At 44.6% G+C, this 16050-nt stretch overlaps 1 protein-coding gene across 2 annotated transcripts in view; it reads right to left on the reverse strand.

Annotated features, from left to right (window-relative positions):
- Positions 1–16050, reverse strand: part of lamb2l (laminin, beta 2-like) — a 45388-nt gene that overhangs the window by 26523 nt on the left and 2815 nt on the right. The window contains exons 1-2 of one of the 2 annotated variants that reach the window (XM_068597423.1): positions 11179–11417; positions 8396–8475 (exon numbers count right to left, since the gene is read on the reverse strand). In XM_068597423.1, the coding sequence (XP_068453524.1) occupies positions 8396–8453 (58 nt within the window). In that variant the 5' untranslated portion in view covers positions 8454–8475; positions 11179–11417. Of the gene's footprint in view, positions 1–8395; positions 8476–11178; positions 11418–16050 lie in introns of those variants that run through there. The other variant, XM_068597422.1, reaches the window with a different exon arrangement.

The raw sequence follows: 16050 nt of genomic DNA on the forward strand, positions 1-16050 counted from the left end.
GGTTTTAGGACACGGGGGAGGCAGTTCAGTTCAGTCAGGATATTCACTCCAAGATGGAACTGTTTATGGACACACACACACACACACACACACACACACACACACACACACACACACACACACACCGTCCCTGAGGTGACAGAGCAACCACCAGTGATCGGTAAATGAACATGTTACCGTACTGAAAGGAAAAGGAAGTCCCACAGCTTCACAGAACAATGTGACAATAAGACTTCTGTGCCCGCCTGAGTAACACTTGAAGCTTCACGGTCGTCGGCGGGACATGCAGCGATGGGGGTTGAGAGATGACGAGGGAGATATCCAAGGGTCGTCCATGCTGTTGACTTTGCCGAAAACGACAAAGCGGGCGACAAGTTGAGGCATGACTGGAAAGGCTGCCAGAAGGACTCATAAGCATCCTCCGCTTAAAGAAGAAAGTGCTGTATCTGTGACTGTGTGCTGGTGGAGAACTCTGAAACACTGTACCCATCTTTGATTGGCAGCTGTAATTGTTTCCTCATGGAGGATAAACGCCCCTAGTGAGTGTGGGAGGTCATTCAAATGAAATCTTTGGATCATGAAGTGAACGTTCACGCTCTGGTGCTCAGTCGGATGTTCACACAGTTTGATGCCTGCCCGGCGCAGCCCTACAGGACTCACGAGCGTCTAACTGCCTTTCTAAAAGAAGGACGATTCCTTTCATGAGTTCACAAAATCAACCCCAAATGAAGCTCGAGCAGAATTTCAGTCAGGAAGACACTCTCATGTTCATCCATAATCTCAGTCTTTTACTCTCCTGGCAATCACTCCATCAGCGGCTTTTTTTTTGTGGGAGGGGGAGGGGGTTGCCCAAGAACTTGCGGGCCACCAAAGGTGGACCCCTTGAAGTGGTAAGACCAGCCACTAAGAGCCGTCAGTATTTCAGAATGCTGTTCCTGATGATATGAGCCTGCGGAGTGGAGGTCAAGGTTCAAATAAATGGGTTTCCTTTTAAGCACTAGTTTTGGAGAGAGCTAATTGATAGGCCTCCTCGACACAGAGAGGGGACTAACCGCGGCCGAAGAATGTCCTCTCATGGTTCCTATGCTGTTAATACTTATAATCCTTTTTTTTTTTATTTATAGAATTAGCCAAACTAAATTTTAAAGCGGAGGAACACCGAGGAACATCAGGAGTTCTAGTGTCAAAGTCCCTCTTGAAAGACACTAATCATAACCCCACTGTCTGTAGCGTTTCCTGATTTATTCATTAAAAATGATTTATTTCACGATTAAATCTAGATGTCACTGTGCGTGTACTGTAAACATGCACTACTCCATTGAACTGCTGTAAATCATTAAATGAAAAGTCTTTGTAACAAACGCTAAAAAAAAAGAGTTCCTCCTGCCCCTGTGTACACACACACACGCACTCACACAATGCCTATGTGTGTATAAATGTTTTGGCTCCAGTTCAAGTAAAAGATTTAACCGAGGCAGATTTTCTGAATTCCTGCGAGGCATTAACGCCTGGCTGACACCGACAGCAATGCCACTGATAGAGCAGAGAACACAGCTCTCGATCAGCCTGTAACGTTACTCCGCTGAGTGGAGACGCCATGCAGCCAAAGTGAAGACAGATTACAGTAAAGGGCTTATTCCCAGCACGCTGCTCAGGCAGGTGTGCGCGTGCGGCGGCGTTGCAGGTTAAAGGACGATCCGGCGGACTGCAGATAAAGATCAAACACGCCCTAACCAAACACAGGACACAAGGCGGTGCGGAAACTCGAGGGTGCCGCGGACGGACAAGAGGCTGTGCGTGGAGGGGAATGGCAGCAAAGAAAAGCTTCTTCAGGTCAATAAAGGATGCATTTCCGAAGTAAAGTCTTCTGTCTGTCTTCCTGGAAGCGGAAGAAAACCCGCCTAGCAGTCCCACCTCTGCACTCAAACAACCCCTTCAACAACACAGAACCACAGAAACTGACTGGGAGCTGTAACTGGGTTTCACCTGACCTCACTTTACTTGTATGACGTGACACAATGGCCTCACTCGCTGAGCTAATAACCTGCCCCGGGATGGGGCACAGTGAAACACATGGAAGACAACAGGGTCTGTGCTTCATCTGGCTTTGGATTGTAACTCCCGCTCCGTCTTTGCAGGGCAGGAAAGTGATGAAGCGTGACGCACAGACTAATGGGACCAAAAGAAGACTGAGGAGTCGCCAGAGGGTGTAACCTCGTCACAGAGTCCATAATTACGCTTCTTTGTCACCATTCAGACGGCCGTTACCGTAGTTTTGCGTCTGTGACTTCTGACGACCGGCCAAACCAAGTGGGTGAATGACCAGTGGTCTTAATTAAGTTCCTTACTCTGCGTCTTCGAGAAGCAGCTGATTTTATCTTCATATTCATGCAAAGTTGAGGGTCTCCGACATACTGCGTTAGTTATGACGGAGTATTAGAGGGCCACAACCTCGCTGAGGAGATCAGACCGGCGAGCTCTTTATCCTCGAAGTGTGCTGTGACAGGGGTTGTGGCCTAAATCTTTTACTTCTTTACACGTCTTAAAACCCATTTATATACAAAGGCCCTCTCTGAACTTTATTAGTTATTTTAATGATCTAATATTGTTATATTGTTTTACTTAATTCTACTTTTTCTCATATGTAGCTCTTTTGCTCTTAAACGTTTGAACTGTTTTAATTTGTATCATTGCTTATCTTCCATTTCTATCTTGTAAAATTACTTTTTGTTCTATTTCATCTCAAAATATTGAGACCGAATAATCCCAAACAGAACCAATTTATATTTTTGGCGAGAGCTTTTTCTTCAAAAGAAAAAAACCCAAATGTCATCTCAGTTTTTGGAGCTCCTCGGTCTGTGCACCATCCAGTGCAGCAGCAGCATCCTGATCCTCTCCCGACACTGTGTCTGGGCACGCACCCCTCAGCAGTCATAATTCACCCTCAGTTTTAATTAATGACTGAGACTCGTGTTTTGAAACAGACCACACTCACGTGGAATGTTGCCATTAGAAGAAACGCCATTCACAAAAAGAAAAAAGCTCCCCGCCTCACGGCTTTCTCCCCGATGTGTCGGCCTGTGCTGAACCAGAAAAGGATGGTGTTGGAGCTGGTAATTACACGGCAGCGGCCTCCATCTAGGCACACTCCTGCATGTGAAAGGGCCTTCATGTTTAAAAGATGCTTCTGACATCTGAGGCGTGACAGCAGTGCCGCCCCCGACCCGCGACCCCTTTTTTGTGGGCCTTTACTTGGTTTCCACCTGCCCCGACTAGCATGGGGAACGACAGAATGTGTGTTAGCATGTGTGTGCACTGTTCTACTTTCGTGGAGCATGCAGTAACAGGTCACAGGCTGATGTCATTGTTTTTCAGGATTTTGTTTGTGACAGTGTGTTTGCGTTTGTGCATGCATTTCTACACTAAGTCCATCCATGTATAGTGTAGATGTGATAGAGTGTGCTTGTGGGGTGTTTCTAAACTTCAAAAGCAACAGATTGTTTTGCAGAAATGACAATGCACGACCGACTTTCAAAAGGGGCATTCAGCGAGTGGGACAAAAGACCCTTCTAGACGACCTGAATGTGTCTTCCTTGCAGTGAGATGCCGATAAAGACACTTTGAACGGCACAAACAGTTATCTTCCGGATGTGGGAGGGTGGGCACATTGTAACAGCAGCAAAGTAAACGCTCAGTTTTGATTAGCTGTGGATCAATGGTTGCATCTCAACAGCCACCAGTTAAGTATTGGTAAGTTACCAGTCCTGGCTCTTCTACACGGGGAATGTAGCTGTGGGTAAAAGGGTAAACACAAACCGACACAAGAGGAAAGCAAGGCCGAGATATGAGCGAGACCTAACGTAAAGCCAGTTGTGCAGATGTTGTTCGACACCAGCTGGTTTACCACTGTGTGATTAGAGCGCAGCGCGTGGCCATGTGCCGTACACACGCACACACACACACACACACACACACACACACAAACACATGCGCGTGAAGCAGATACACAAAGTGGAAGAGGTAAATACCCCCTGGGGGCGTCTCCCTTCTGTATACAGCACTATGGAAGGAATGCAGGGGACAGAGAGGAAAATGTTATTCATTAGAGAAAACATTCCAGGTGTGAACGTTGGCCGTGTCTACTACCGCGCTCTTGCGCACTGACTTTCAGTGCTTAGTGCGCCACACTGACAAAACCAGCAGAATTCAGTGCACTAAAAGTACCCGGATGGCGCACTGCAAACGGTCAAAAAATGTAGTGTAAAGCGATGGACACTACTCGCACTGAACGGGCGCCATCTTGGCTACGTAGTGGAAGAGGAGGAGCCCTTTCGCCAGCTTTTTATTCATTTACTTATATCCTCCTGCCGCGATTGTGGAAGTGTCACAGTTTCCACATGGGTTGGTGAAAGGGGAACACAAGGGACAAAAATAGGGTAAGAAGTGCGTTCATTTTGTCAGTTTTAGTTTCGCGGGTATCGCGAGCAGATTTGCGGACGTCACTTCCGCCAATTGGTTAACGTAAGTGTTTCATTTGATAGAGCGCTTATCAGCGACACAGTGCACTACATATGTTAGTGCGCTGTGTTATAGTGCACTGTATTGCAGTGTACTTGGTAAAGTGTTCGGTAGTAGACACGGCCGTTGTCTCGGCTTCTGCACGCGGACACGCAAAGATTAGGTAGAGGTTACAGGACCAGTGCGCACATGTGGTTTTACATTCAGTAACTGGTGGCGAGCTCTGAGGTCCACGTTTTGTTTTCTTTCGTCTCCATCTTTGTTGACAAGTGGTGTCTCCGGCTCTGAACTTCTTCAGGATCAAATGTCCGAATGTCATCGAGATGAAATTCAATGTTTCGCAGATGACATTTCTCTTCCATTTGTTCACCGTAGTTTCTAGCCTGCTGGTTGGTCTAACATCCTGACCATTATCTTTCATCAATAATTAAGTAAGAGCAGCAGACAGAAGTGGGAGTGGTTAATGCTTTTGACTCAAGTCCAGAGTCAAGTTCATTTCCAGGTTCAGCATCTGCAAAAGCCGCTTAATCCTTTTCCCAATTTGCCCTTTAAATTCAACCAGGAAGTCTGGTTTAGTGACGGGAGTCTACAGTAATACCTGGGGGGTTGTGGCCAGCGTGAATAAAGGCAATAAAGGCTGGTTGCAAATAAAAGGCGGGTAAAAATGATTGATAGTGTGAAGTTACCTGTAGCTCTAAACTCCAAATAGCTCACATGGTAACGTACAGGTCCACAGCACTAGCTTCATGAAAAGAACTAATACAGAAATACTGTGTTCAGTGTTTCGTCTTTGCTGTACTCCATTAGCGAAACTTGCAACCGGATGATTTTATCACGTTACATGCCGACATGTCAAGGGAAGTCCGCAGGACTCATTAACAGTAGCTTAACGCTCTTTATTCATTCTTTCAGTTATCCATTCTTTCATTCATTCATTAACACGTATGTAGAAGGGACAAACCTCAAACTCCCCCCCAGCCCCCACACACTTCCGGTTAATAAGTAACACTGGCTGACCCAGATACCCGCGAGGAGGCGAGTGCGGGCAGCTGAAGTCAGATTTCCCTTTGACTTTGATAGAATCACTGTTAAGCCTTCTGAGAAACCCAAACACAGAAACATAGGTGATCCGGGGACAAGTTAAAGCACATTTAACAATGCACTGTGTGTGTGGCCCCCAGAGTCACAAATTAGCCCCGTGAGGGCCCATTCGGCCTTAAATCCAGCTGTCAGTAGTCCATCATTTACTACACATTCCACAAATACCCCAGATTCGAACAGTTTCACAATCCTACAAGCTGTCCCAATAAACCTGGGTTTGCGTGACGTACGAGGCTGGCGCTGCCCACACTGTGATGGAGGCGTGGAGGCGATGCCTCACTGACGATAGTGGGACAGTCCCAAAGTACAAATCTCATAATCTATTATTGTCTGACGCCATCGGTCGCATGTTTGCAAATTGCGTTTTTACTGCCAGTGAGTGAGTCTACGAGTGAGTGTGCACCTCAGTGTCTGTCCACGGCTCATCACGCATCCTGCAGCAGCATACTGCATTATATTTTTGGTGCCCTGTTATTTTCAAGGACCTGTCGAAATTAAAGGTGAGTCACTCTGCGAAAATATAATCTGAAATATGGACAGCCTTTTCCCTGAAAATAAAGGCAGGAAGAACACATGTCAAAATGTATTTGGACAAACAGTCTCCAAATCACAGACGGGAAGTAGTGGACGTGGTCACAGGAACCTCAACCGTTGGTCTGTGGACTACTGTTTTGAAGCCTCAAGTTCAGCATTCGGGTTTTAAGTCACACAAGGTGATGAAGTTAAGTACAACCGAACACTGAATAAGATATTTTTAAGCCACAAAAATGTCCCAATTAACCGTCACAAACTGAAAAACACTGTGGAAGAGTTGTAAGAGGGTGAAAAGAAAGAAGAATGAATAAATGATCCTTTATGAATGCCATTGGGAAACCCATCCTTGGATAAGGAGCAGCCGGGCTGCCCTGTGAGGCACCTGGGGAGCAGCTAGGGGTCAAGTGTCTTGCTCAGGGACACTTTGACCGGATGGAACCGGCTACCTTGCGGAAACGGTGGTGTTATTCTCTACATGATGGCAAATCAATTATGATCATCAGCATACAGTGTTCTGCCGCTCCGTCCTTTTTTCACTGGACGGACAGGCAACGTCAACTCAGCAAAAGAGTTTAACTCTCGCATTAAAACCATCACTTCCTGTTCCTTTAAGTAAACTCAAGCCAGTACAAACAGCTGCGTGTGTCAGATCAATCCTGTGATTAGCGTGCATAAAATAATGAAGGATTAGACCTAATAACAATGTGCAGGGAGAGTACGAGGCAGTGAGGAAATGTCTCGTGGCTCAGAGGGAGAGGACATACATGTACTGTATGATCATAAACATCTTCAGTAATAATTAGCACATTGTACACGCTGACCTGCTGCTCTGCTGAGGAGGGATTTAGTGGCATGTGACATGACCGGTGAAATGGGCTTTAAATAACGAGACAAGTCTTTTCACACTGTTTTACAGTAGTTGTTGCACTCAGACAAATGTCATACAAGCTGAGGCTTGTCTCGCTTTTTACTATTTATACTGTGTGTAATATTTCACATCAAAGGACAAAGCAGCTGCGGATATGTCGAAACAGAAAACACGCATACTTTTTGATGTTAGCTTTGGTCCTCATGTAACAATTGTGCAATATAAACACGTGTCGTCACTTGTCCGCTCGGTCTCTCAGACTGCTGAGAGGGAACTGTGCGGCTCTGGAGTGTCTTCTCTTTTTGCTGAGGTTCATTACACTGCAAAAACTTAAATCTAAGTAAGATGAAATATCTTAAATCAAGGCGTTATACGCTTGTTTTTTGATTGACAAGATATTTCTTCTTATCAGGTAGTTTTAATTTTAGAGCATTTCACTTGTTTCAAGAAGTCTTGGCAAGTCAAATTTTCCTGTTCTGTTGGCAGATAATTTGTCTTATTTTAAGTAATATTTCCCTCATTTTATTACTTTTTTTTCTTGTTTTTGGAAGCTGAATTTTTGCAGTGTACATCACACTCCGGTGAGGACTCAACAACCGAACCCGGACCCGCTTGGAAAAGAAATTGTCTCCTTCGAGTGGACTCTGGTGTGGTTTGTTTGTGTGGACTGACCAGAGGATTGCATGACAGTATGTATATGTATATATACTGCAACAGTAGTGACGGAGTAGGCTCCTGAATATTGGTTATTTGACTTGTGTGTTAGTAGGTTGAGAAGATGGATTCAAAAATAACTATACAAACCAAATCTCCTAAATGTAACACTGCTATCGGAGGAAGTTTTTATTGTGAACATTTTTTTCTCATTACCCAGCCTTACTTTCCCATAGTTTGACCACTAAACACGAGTCACCACACTACCTAAAACATAGTTTGTGCTAACATAGTGCAGTACTTAACTGAACCATGTGTGTTTATGTATGAGCTCATGAATAAACAGCAGGGCATTAGTTGGGAGCATTATTAGCCCAGACTATAACTGGGCCTCATACATAATAAAGTAAAGTAATGAATACCAGGTAGACGCAGGATAAAAAAGAAGCGTCTTGTCCCGTATAATTACTATGTTTCACTCGCTTTTATGAAGAAACTCACATTAGTGCATATGGAGTATGACAACATCCCCACACACAGCTGTTTTCACTGCTTTTCACATTCTGATGGGTCGAGTCCCCACCATCATTTGCTAATGCACATATGTGTTACTATATTTGTTTACATAGAACTACGTCTACTGGATCACAACGATTCAAACAGCACCAGAAATCAATTGGAACCAAACCAAAGCCTGATCAAATCTGATCTTCTACTCACCCAGCATGAGGACACCCAGATGCACGGCGTTGAAAGGCATCATGATTGCTGGACGCATGGACACCAGGATGTCTCTCTGGCTGAAACAAACAGACACAGATTATTGAGAGAGCGACGTGGAAATGAATTAAAACATCTCAAGAAGCTTCATTCAGTAAAAAACCCTCGTTTACGCCTCAGGTCATCACAGCTGGCGGTCTCTCAGCAGAGGTTTGTGCATTATTTTCTGACTGCAAAATGGTCAGAAACTGGAAATTTTTCATTGACTTTAAGTGCGATTCACTATCTGCCCATGTCAGATTACATACAAGCCTTAACAATGGTCTTGTTTGTCTCCAGTAAATAGTATTAATAGTATTATGCCTCCAAAGTGCCGTGGTAATGGCTAGTGCTAGAGCGACACACAAAGAAGCTTTTAGGATAATAGCTACAAAAACGCTGCTGTAGTATACACAGTTCAAGGGTTTCCTCTGAGGTAGAAGGGATCTTGATCATGTTTCGACAATAAAGAGAAGGAAAAAAATATATTGTGTGCTTAGGCTTCGCAAACATAGACATCTGTGTAGTGAATGGGACGGGCCGCTATGTATATGTGTGTGTGGGCACACACGATGACAGGTGAGGACACACATTGTTCACGCCGCGCACTAAACCAATGTGACCTCTGAGACGAACACGAGTGGTTACAGGAAGGCAAGACGACGGGCCAAATGAAAGGACTGACTGACTGCCGTTTAAGTGCTTTGTTGTGCGACAAAACAAATGTCTTCAATCTTAAAAGAATTTTCTGGAATACCTTGACCCGACTCACTAATCCAGGTTTGGGCCCGAAAGCAGGTTTCTGTTGGAAAACGGCGTTCACACCCGGCTTGTCAACAAAAGGTTGATGTGGCCGCGCGCTCACTTTGTCAAAAGGCACCGGGGAGGAAGCCCACAGCGCCTCAGCACTCAGTACAATTAACATGCGTATTAGGTCGTTGACTGCATTCATAACTATAAAGCTTTTTTTAAATATATAAATATATAACCGCGTAAAGAACCTTGTGTCCCAACTGGAGATGTCCGGATACCGTTTTTTCCTTACCAATACCGATTCGCGAAACTGAACTTAAGTATTGCCGATACCGATTACTCATCCAATATGCATTGAAAACTACAAGCTCAACAGGTGTCTCCCTTTGTAATAAAAATCAAACAAATGTGTAATTCAAGTTTCTCGACAAATCTTACACAGAGTTAAGATTTAATATTAACGTTGTAATTTACCTTTGCATCATACCATTTTTAACTGAATGGAGCTTGAAAACATCATGATGTAACTCAATGGAGCCGCAGGCAACGTTAGCTGTCAGCTGCTAAGCCAAGCAGGACTGTGCCGCCCACCGACTGCTCACAGCTAAATGCTAACATTAACTAGCTCTCCTGGTGCTGATTTTAACACCGATAGGTTGTCCAGAATGTAACCGGTCGCACAAAAGTGTTAAGCCGCAGGTGTGGAGCACTAGCTTGCGCATATGTAGGGTGTGTGTTGGGGCAGGATGTACGGATCTCTTTGCAAGTAACAAGTGTTGTTGTTGTTGTTCCTGCGTAGCGTAAATGAGCTTTCAGACAATTATGCAACACTCAATCTTCCCTGAGATATGAACTCATTATGCGAATGCTGCAAAACACTTCACGTCCCTGATGTAATTGTTCATGCTTTACTACTAATACATTCCCATTGTCGAGAGAGCCAGCTTGTTTATCTTGCTAGCTGCTGGGTAATTGTAGCTCGGTGAATGTAAAATCCATTGCTTTTATTCCTAATATATTAGATTACGTTGTTAATCTACAACTGCTGTAAATAACACAATGTCATTCAGATTGTCTAAACAGATGCATTTTATGCTTCTGGACAGCGAAGGCGAGAGGATGCAAGAGTAAAGGTAGAAAAGGGAAACATGGAGAAAGAAAATAAGGGGCTTATTTAAGACTAAAAAGAAAAAGATAAAGGAAGTGAACTGGCCCAGAAGCTGTTCAGGTCAAACGTATTGTGAAGGAATAGTGTTAATCCAAATGAAAAACACATAATTGGAGCCAGTTATGAAAGGATTGATTGATCTTTTAATGAAAGAACTAACACTGACTGACAACCGGATTTGATTATTCTCATGTGTGCTTGTTCTGCTTATGTGTTGTGTATGGATGGCGATTGTTTTTGAGGTCCATCTCTCCGTCCACCTCGGCCCTCGTGGAGCTCTTAATAGAGTGGCTGAGATAAGGTAGGGCGGTAAACCCGCCCTCTTTTACTACTACAGCCGTGGTGTACAGAGAGGAGAGATCTGCTAAGAACAGTGAACGCTCGAGAGAGACTTGGAACAAGAATATTACAATCCTATGTTACACTTAACGAGATCTAAAAGCCACTGAGAGACATAAATATCTGAATGTATTATCGTCAAAAGCTTAAACAACAGCTTAAAACTATAACTGACTTGGGTTTCTTTTTAATAAAAGCACATGCCACAAGCCATTTACTTTCCCAAAGAATGGAGCAACCTCTTTTGTCAACTCCGATGTCACAGTTTAACTGCAACATTGTTACAATAGCTTAAAGCGGCGAGCTACAGAGGTGGTGACAGCACAAGGCCACTGTTTAATTTAAAATCTTCCGCAAAGGACTGGTCCATTAAAAGCACAAGAACATAGAGAGAGTTTCATCTGAGGTCAGAGAAACAAGTGAAACAGCAAGAAGCCCGTGCAGTAAAAGTGTAATATTCATGAGCAGCCATAACCATACTCACACAGACCCCGGTCACCTCACTCTCCTCTGCGCTGCGTGGTCAGAATCGCTCACTCTGTCTCCGTAGGCCAATTTCGTCTGACAGGGTGTGTGTGCCGTGCGTGTGTGTGTGTGTGTGTCTGTAGATTCCCGTATCCGAGCGTGCATGTGTGCAGGCGCTGAACCCCCGAATGTGTATATTTACGCGTGCATGCACATATGTGGCGTGTATGTGCGCCAGAATGCGTAAAACAAACTTGAAAGCGCAACTGACGGCAGCGATGTAAAAACAGAGGGAACACCGCCGGCCAATGGGAATGCAATGTGCGGGCCCCCCCCCCCCCCCACACCCCTTCACTCCTCTCCTTCCTCCGGCTCCCTCCGTTTGGCCCTCCCTCGCTCCCTCCAGCTCGTCACTGGGGCAGCGGGGTGAATGGACAGCTATTCTTATTCTAATGCCTCTGTCACTCTGTGGGCCACTGGCTGAAAGAGGGGAACGGTCTCCAGGCTTTTGGAATGCACCACCCCTTTTCTTCTGGTCACCGAGGGAGAGTGAAGGGGGCGAGAGAAAAGAGAGCGAGAGAGAGAGAGAGAGAGAAGGGAGAAGATAGATGGATGGATGGAGGAAGGAGAAAACATATTGGAAAAAAAGGGAACCGGGAGAGACAGAAGAGATGGAGAGACATTTCGGGCTAAACTAGGCCAAAGAGCGTCAGTGCAGCACCACCAGCGACGCGATGCCTTCACCGCCACTTTCACGGCACTTAGCGAGAGGAGCGGTCTAATGGATCAAAGCTTCACCTCTACTCCGACCAACCCCAAATCTCTCTGATGTGCCAAACCATTTTCAATACATAAGTACCACAGTCAAATAACTGGGCGTTGCTTTTCATTCTTTTTACACAGTAAATGTTGTACAAATTAAAGAAATAAGTGAAAAAGTGTTAATTGATGAATGTTGTTACAGCTGGAACTACGCTAGCTGTCGTAGTTTCATATTCGGCCTAAAGACATGAGTGGTGCAGATCTTCTCATGTGTGGTGGATTGGGCTTGAAAGACTTTGATTCATGTTCAGCATGTGAGTTTGGTGCTGTTTGGTCTTTGTCCCCTCCAGTTAAGACTGAAAAACAAAAGATGTGACAAATCAACTGGGATGAGGCATCAGACCGGGGTCATGGAGGTCAACCCTATTCAAAAACTCAAAAGGTTGAAGCGACTGGTGCTACGACTGAATTAGAGGAGAGAGAAAGAAGGGAGTGGGACGGTGCGTGTTTGTGCCTGTGCCTGTAAGATATATGCATGTGTGGTTTGTGTGCATGCATGTGTGTGATTCCGGCTGGACGACACTAAAAAACTGCAGCAGAGAACAAAGCAGCGTTCACATTCACCGCTCTCTCCTGGTGGGACCTTTGACCCCTGCTTAAGAGGGAGATGGGGAGGCTGACTCGACATGTCACACAGCGGACGCTGAGGAGTTCAGCGGAGCTGCAGTCCTCCTGGTGAATACGTGGAATACCAAATGTATGTGTATGTGAAATGTAATCAGGCAATCATATCCACACACCTTCTGTAGTCCTCCACTTGATCGGCACGCCTCACAAAGGGCACTTGTTTTCCCTCTTTTGTCGACACGAATTCAAAACGTGCTCTTCATCTAATATTTCATAAAGGCATGCAGGGTTGCGGGTTTTTAGCAATGAAAAAAAATTCTGTACGAGTAAATCAGAGGAGAAAGGTCAGACCACACCTAGTTAGACCTGGGCAACGACTTTGACACGCACACACACACACAAACACATAATCCTCACACCAAGATAAGAGGAAGCCTGCAGAAGGTTCAATGCCACCGCTATAACTTCTGTGCAGCTGTCAGACAAAGCTAAGAAATCTCAAGACACTAGTCCAAACAATTCCCGGCTCCCATATCCTTGAACACAATAACACGATAAGCCTGACTGTGTGTGTGTGTGCACATCAAATAACGGGCTTCAGACTGAGGTCCCGAACACACTGCCAGCAGAGTGATGCAGGGATGACGGATAATTGCAGGACAATCCTGGAAGTGGGCCAACGTTTTTTTTTCTTCTCTCCATTGGATTTTATTGCTGAAAATAAGTGGCGAATACACATTCATGATAATTACACGTTTTGTTTAACAAGAGTTGATGCAATTGGCAGAATTAAAACGTTTCCTGTCGTAGTTTATAAATGAACCATATAGTGTTTAAGAAGAGGAGGTAGTCACTCTGACGTCACCCATTGCTTTATGGACTGCTGGTTTTAAGCCTCGTTTTTCTTATTTCTTATTAACTTGGTTATTGGTCGTCCCCAATTTGGCTTTTTCTAAACAAAAGGCTCAATAAGACATTTTGAGGCGTCCACAATTAACTTTTCTGAGCTGAAAACACACTGTGAAAGGGTTCAAGTTGGAAGACGAAAACGTGGCCAACGATGTGGTAGAGATCTGTCAATCACAAGCGAGCCCCGCCCGAGATTATACTCTGATTTATGATCGACTTGACTCTTAATAGACCATCATTTTATAAATAAACATCATGCTGTATTGAAGAAAACTCAAAACTAGAGATTGAGACATAAACTCATGTTTACAATGTTTACTGAGTGAATAACTCAAGAGAGAAGTAGAGTCATTTTCTATAGACTTCTATACAATCTGACTTGTAACCGAAGGAGTCGCCCCCTGTTGGTCTGTAGAGAGAAAGCAAATTCAAGGCACTTCATCATTAGTTTCACGTTTTTAAAGACACAGAATTCACAAAGTTGTACTTACAAACGTTCAAATCTCTTAAGCGTGTGTTAACTACATACCTTACTTCAGGCATCTAAAGACAAATCAAAAGACCTATTGAAAAAGAAACCCATTGACTTGGAGACGAGGGAACCGGTAAAGCAAAGAAGTTGACTCATTTCCAGGTTTTAGGGCCTCATTGCTGTGCCACACACAAACACTGACGTTTAGATACTGTAAAACAAGGCAGGGCCTGGAATGGGATCAAATCATTGAGGTGAGCTCATGGAGGAAGTTTACTTCTCTTATTATTACAGCCAGGTGACTCAATATTTAGAGCTGCTGCTACCTGCACCACCGTGAGGGCAAATACATCTGCAGTCATTAACTACACAGACAATTACAATGAGTAAAATAAACAGAGAAACTCACCGACAGAAAGGGATCACCGACAGAAAGGGATCAAAAGAATCTGTTCAAAGACACTTCATACTGTAAAGCACATCTAAAGGATATACTTAGTACCTGGCAACGGCCGTAGATGTACCTGCATTGCGCAGCTACTGTTACAGCAGGTGAAAGGGCTCTCAGGTATCAAACACGACAAGGTTCTTGGTAAAAAACAACCTTTGATCTTCACACAAAACAACTGACAGCAGCGATGCTGCGGTCACGTCTACAGCGGCAGCAGTCGACCTGAAGAAAGTACTTTCCAACTGTCGAACTCCTGCCAACCGTTGAAAAGGAAACTCCACTTTGGACTCGTTGCAAGTAAATCTTTAGCTGTTTAAGAGTTTTGGCTTTTCACAGCTCCAAGAGACTCGTTGCATTCAGCTGTGTATTTATAGAACTGTGTGGGTATATATCTTTTTCTTTTCCAATTATTGTGCTCTTGTGTCTGCGACAAAGATTCCTAGCACTAGCTGCACATATCACATCATCACACTGCAATGAGATCATGTCGTCTGCCGACCAGATCAAAAAGTCTTCAGCTCTTTTGATCCCTTACGTACACCGTGGCACATTTGTTCCATGTTGCAAAAACAAAGACATGAGTCAAGTCATAAATTATTGTTACACACCTCGAAACCACAATCAGTGTGTCTGCCTACATTAGACCGAGGGAAAATCTTTTTTTTCTCTTGAGGAAATGATAATCTTAAAGATTTAAGAAACAATTATGAGCTGATATCTAGTAGGCAGACACCAACTAATATAGAAAGAGCCCAGAACGATGGACTCCCTCCCAGTCAACCAATCGAGCTCCTGTTTGACTTGACGGGAACAGACCACCCAACGGCAACCTCTTCCATTGAAGGGATTTCATTTAACCATAGTGTCAAACAAGGAAACAGCTTCCCTTCAAACGACGTCCTAATCCACGACATCCATCGTCAGATGATCCACCAGTGGAGCCGAAGGAAGTCTCATAATACTGTCTGGATATTTACCTCATTTTCTGCCGACATCTTAAAGAGTGCAGCAAAGATTACCTTCCGGTGTGCAGAGAGAGTTAAATCCTTCAGTGGGAGACGCACTGCAGATTTCCACTGCCGTTGACCCAAATAAAGCCCAATGCTGGCATTACTGTGGCCTTTGCACCTATGCACACATGAACACCCAATGGAAATTGCGGATGTGTTCACCTGTTATTACATAACCAGGACAGTTTCTATCGCTTTGTTAAGTCCTCTCCTTCAAGCCAATAACGCACCGTAGCATCCCCGTAGATTAATCTTTAACTCAACACAGAGGGATACACCCGAGAAACCGGCAAAAATTTTATGCGAGGGCATGACCAGACCGTAGCTGGCGAGGTGCCTTTAAGGTGATTAAATTCAGCGCAGACACACACCAACCCAATCATAGTACATGTTCGTACTAGAAACCCAGAGAGGCAGCCGGCGAGAGGTGGAGGTGAGCGGTGGCTCAGCGTTAAATCATGTGGAGGTCAGTAAAGGCTGGATTGGCGTTTATCTGAGGCCACGCTCCAGGGAAAAAACACCTCAGGGATGAACGTGTACCCATGGCACTTTATCGACGATGATATGACACGTAGCAGAGGGCCAATCAGCACCTGGGGAAGTTTCCTGCCTGTGTTCAGGCGGGATATTTGACCGAGTTTTTGAGTAACGCACATAAGG

The sequence above is a fragment of the Clinocottus analis genome, unplaced genomic scaffold (genome assembly GCF_023055335.1).
Source record: "Clinocottus analis isolate CAN_PGR_092001 unplaced genomic scaffold, fCliAna1.0.p SCAF_4, whole genome shotgun sequence".
Lineage (NCBI taxonomy): Eukaryota > Metazoa > Chordata > Actinopteri > Perciformes > Cottidae > Clinocottus > Clinocottus analis.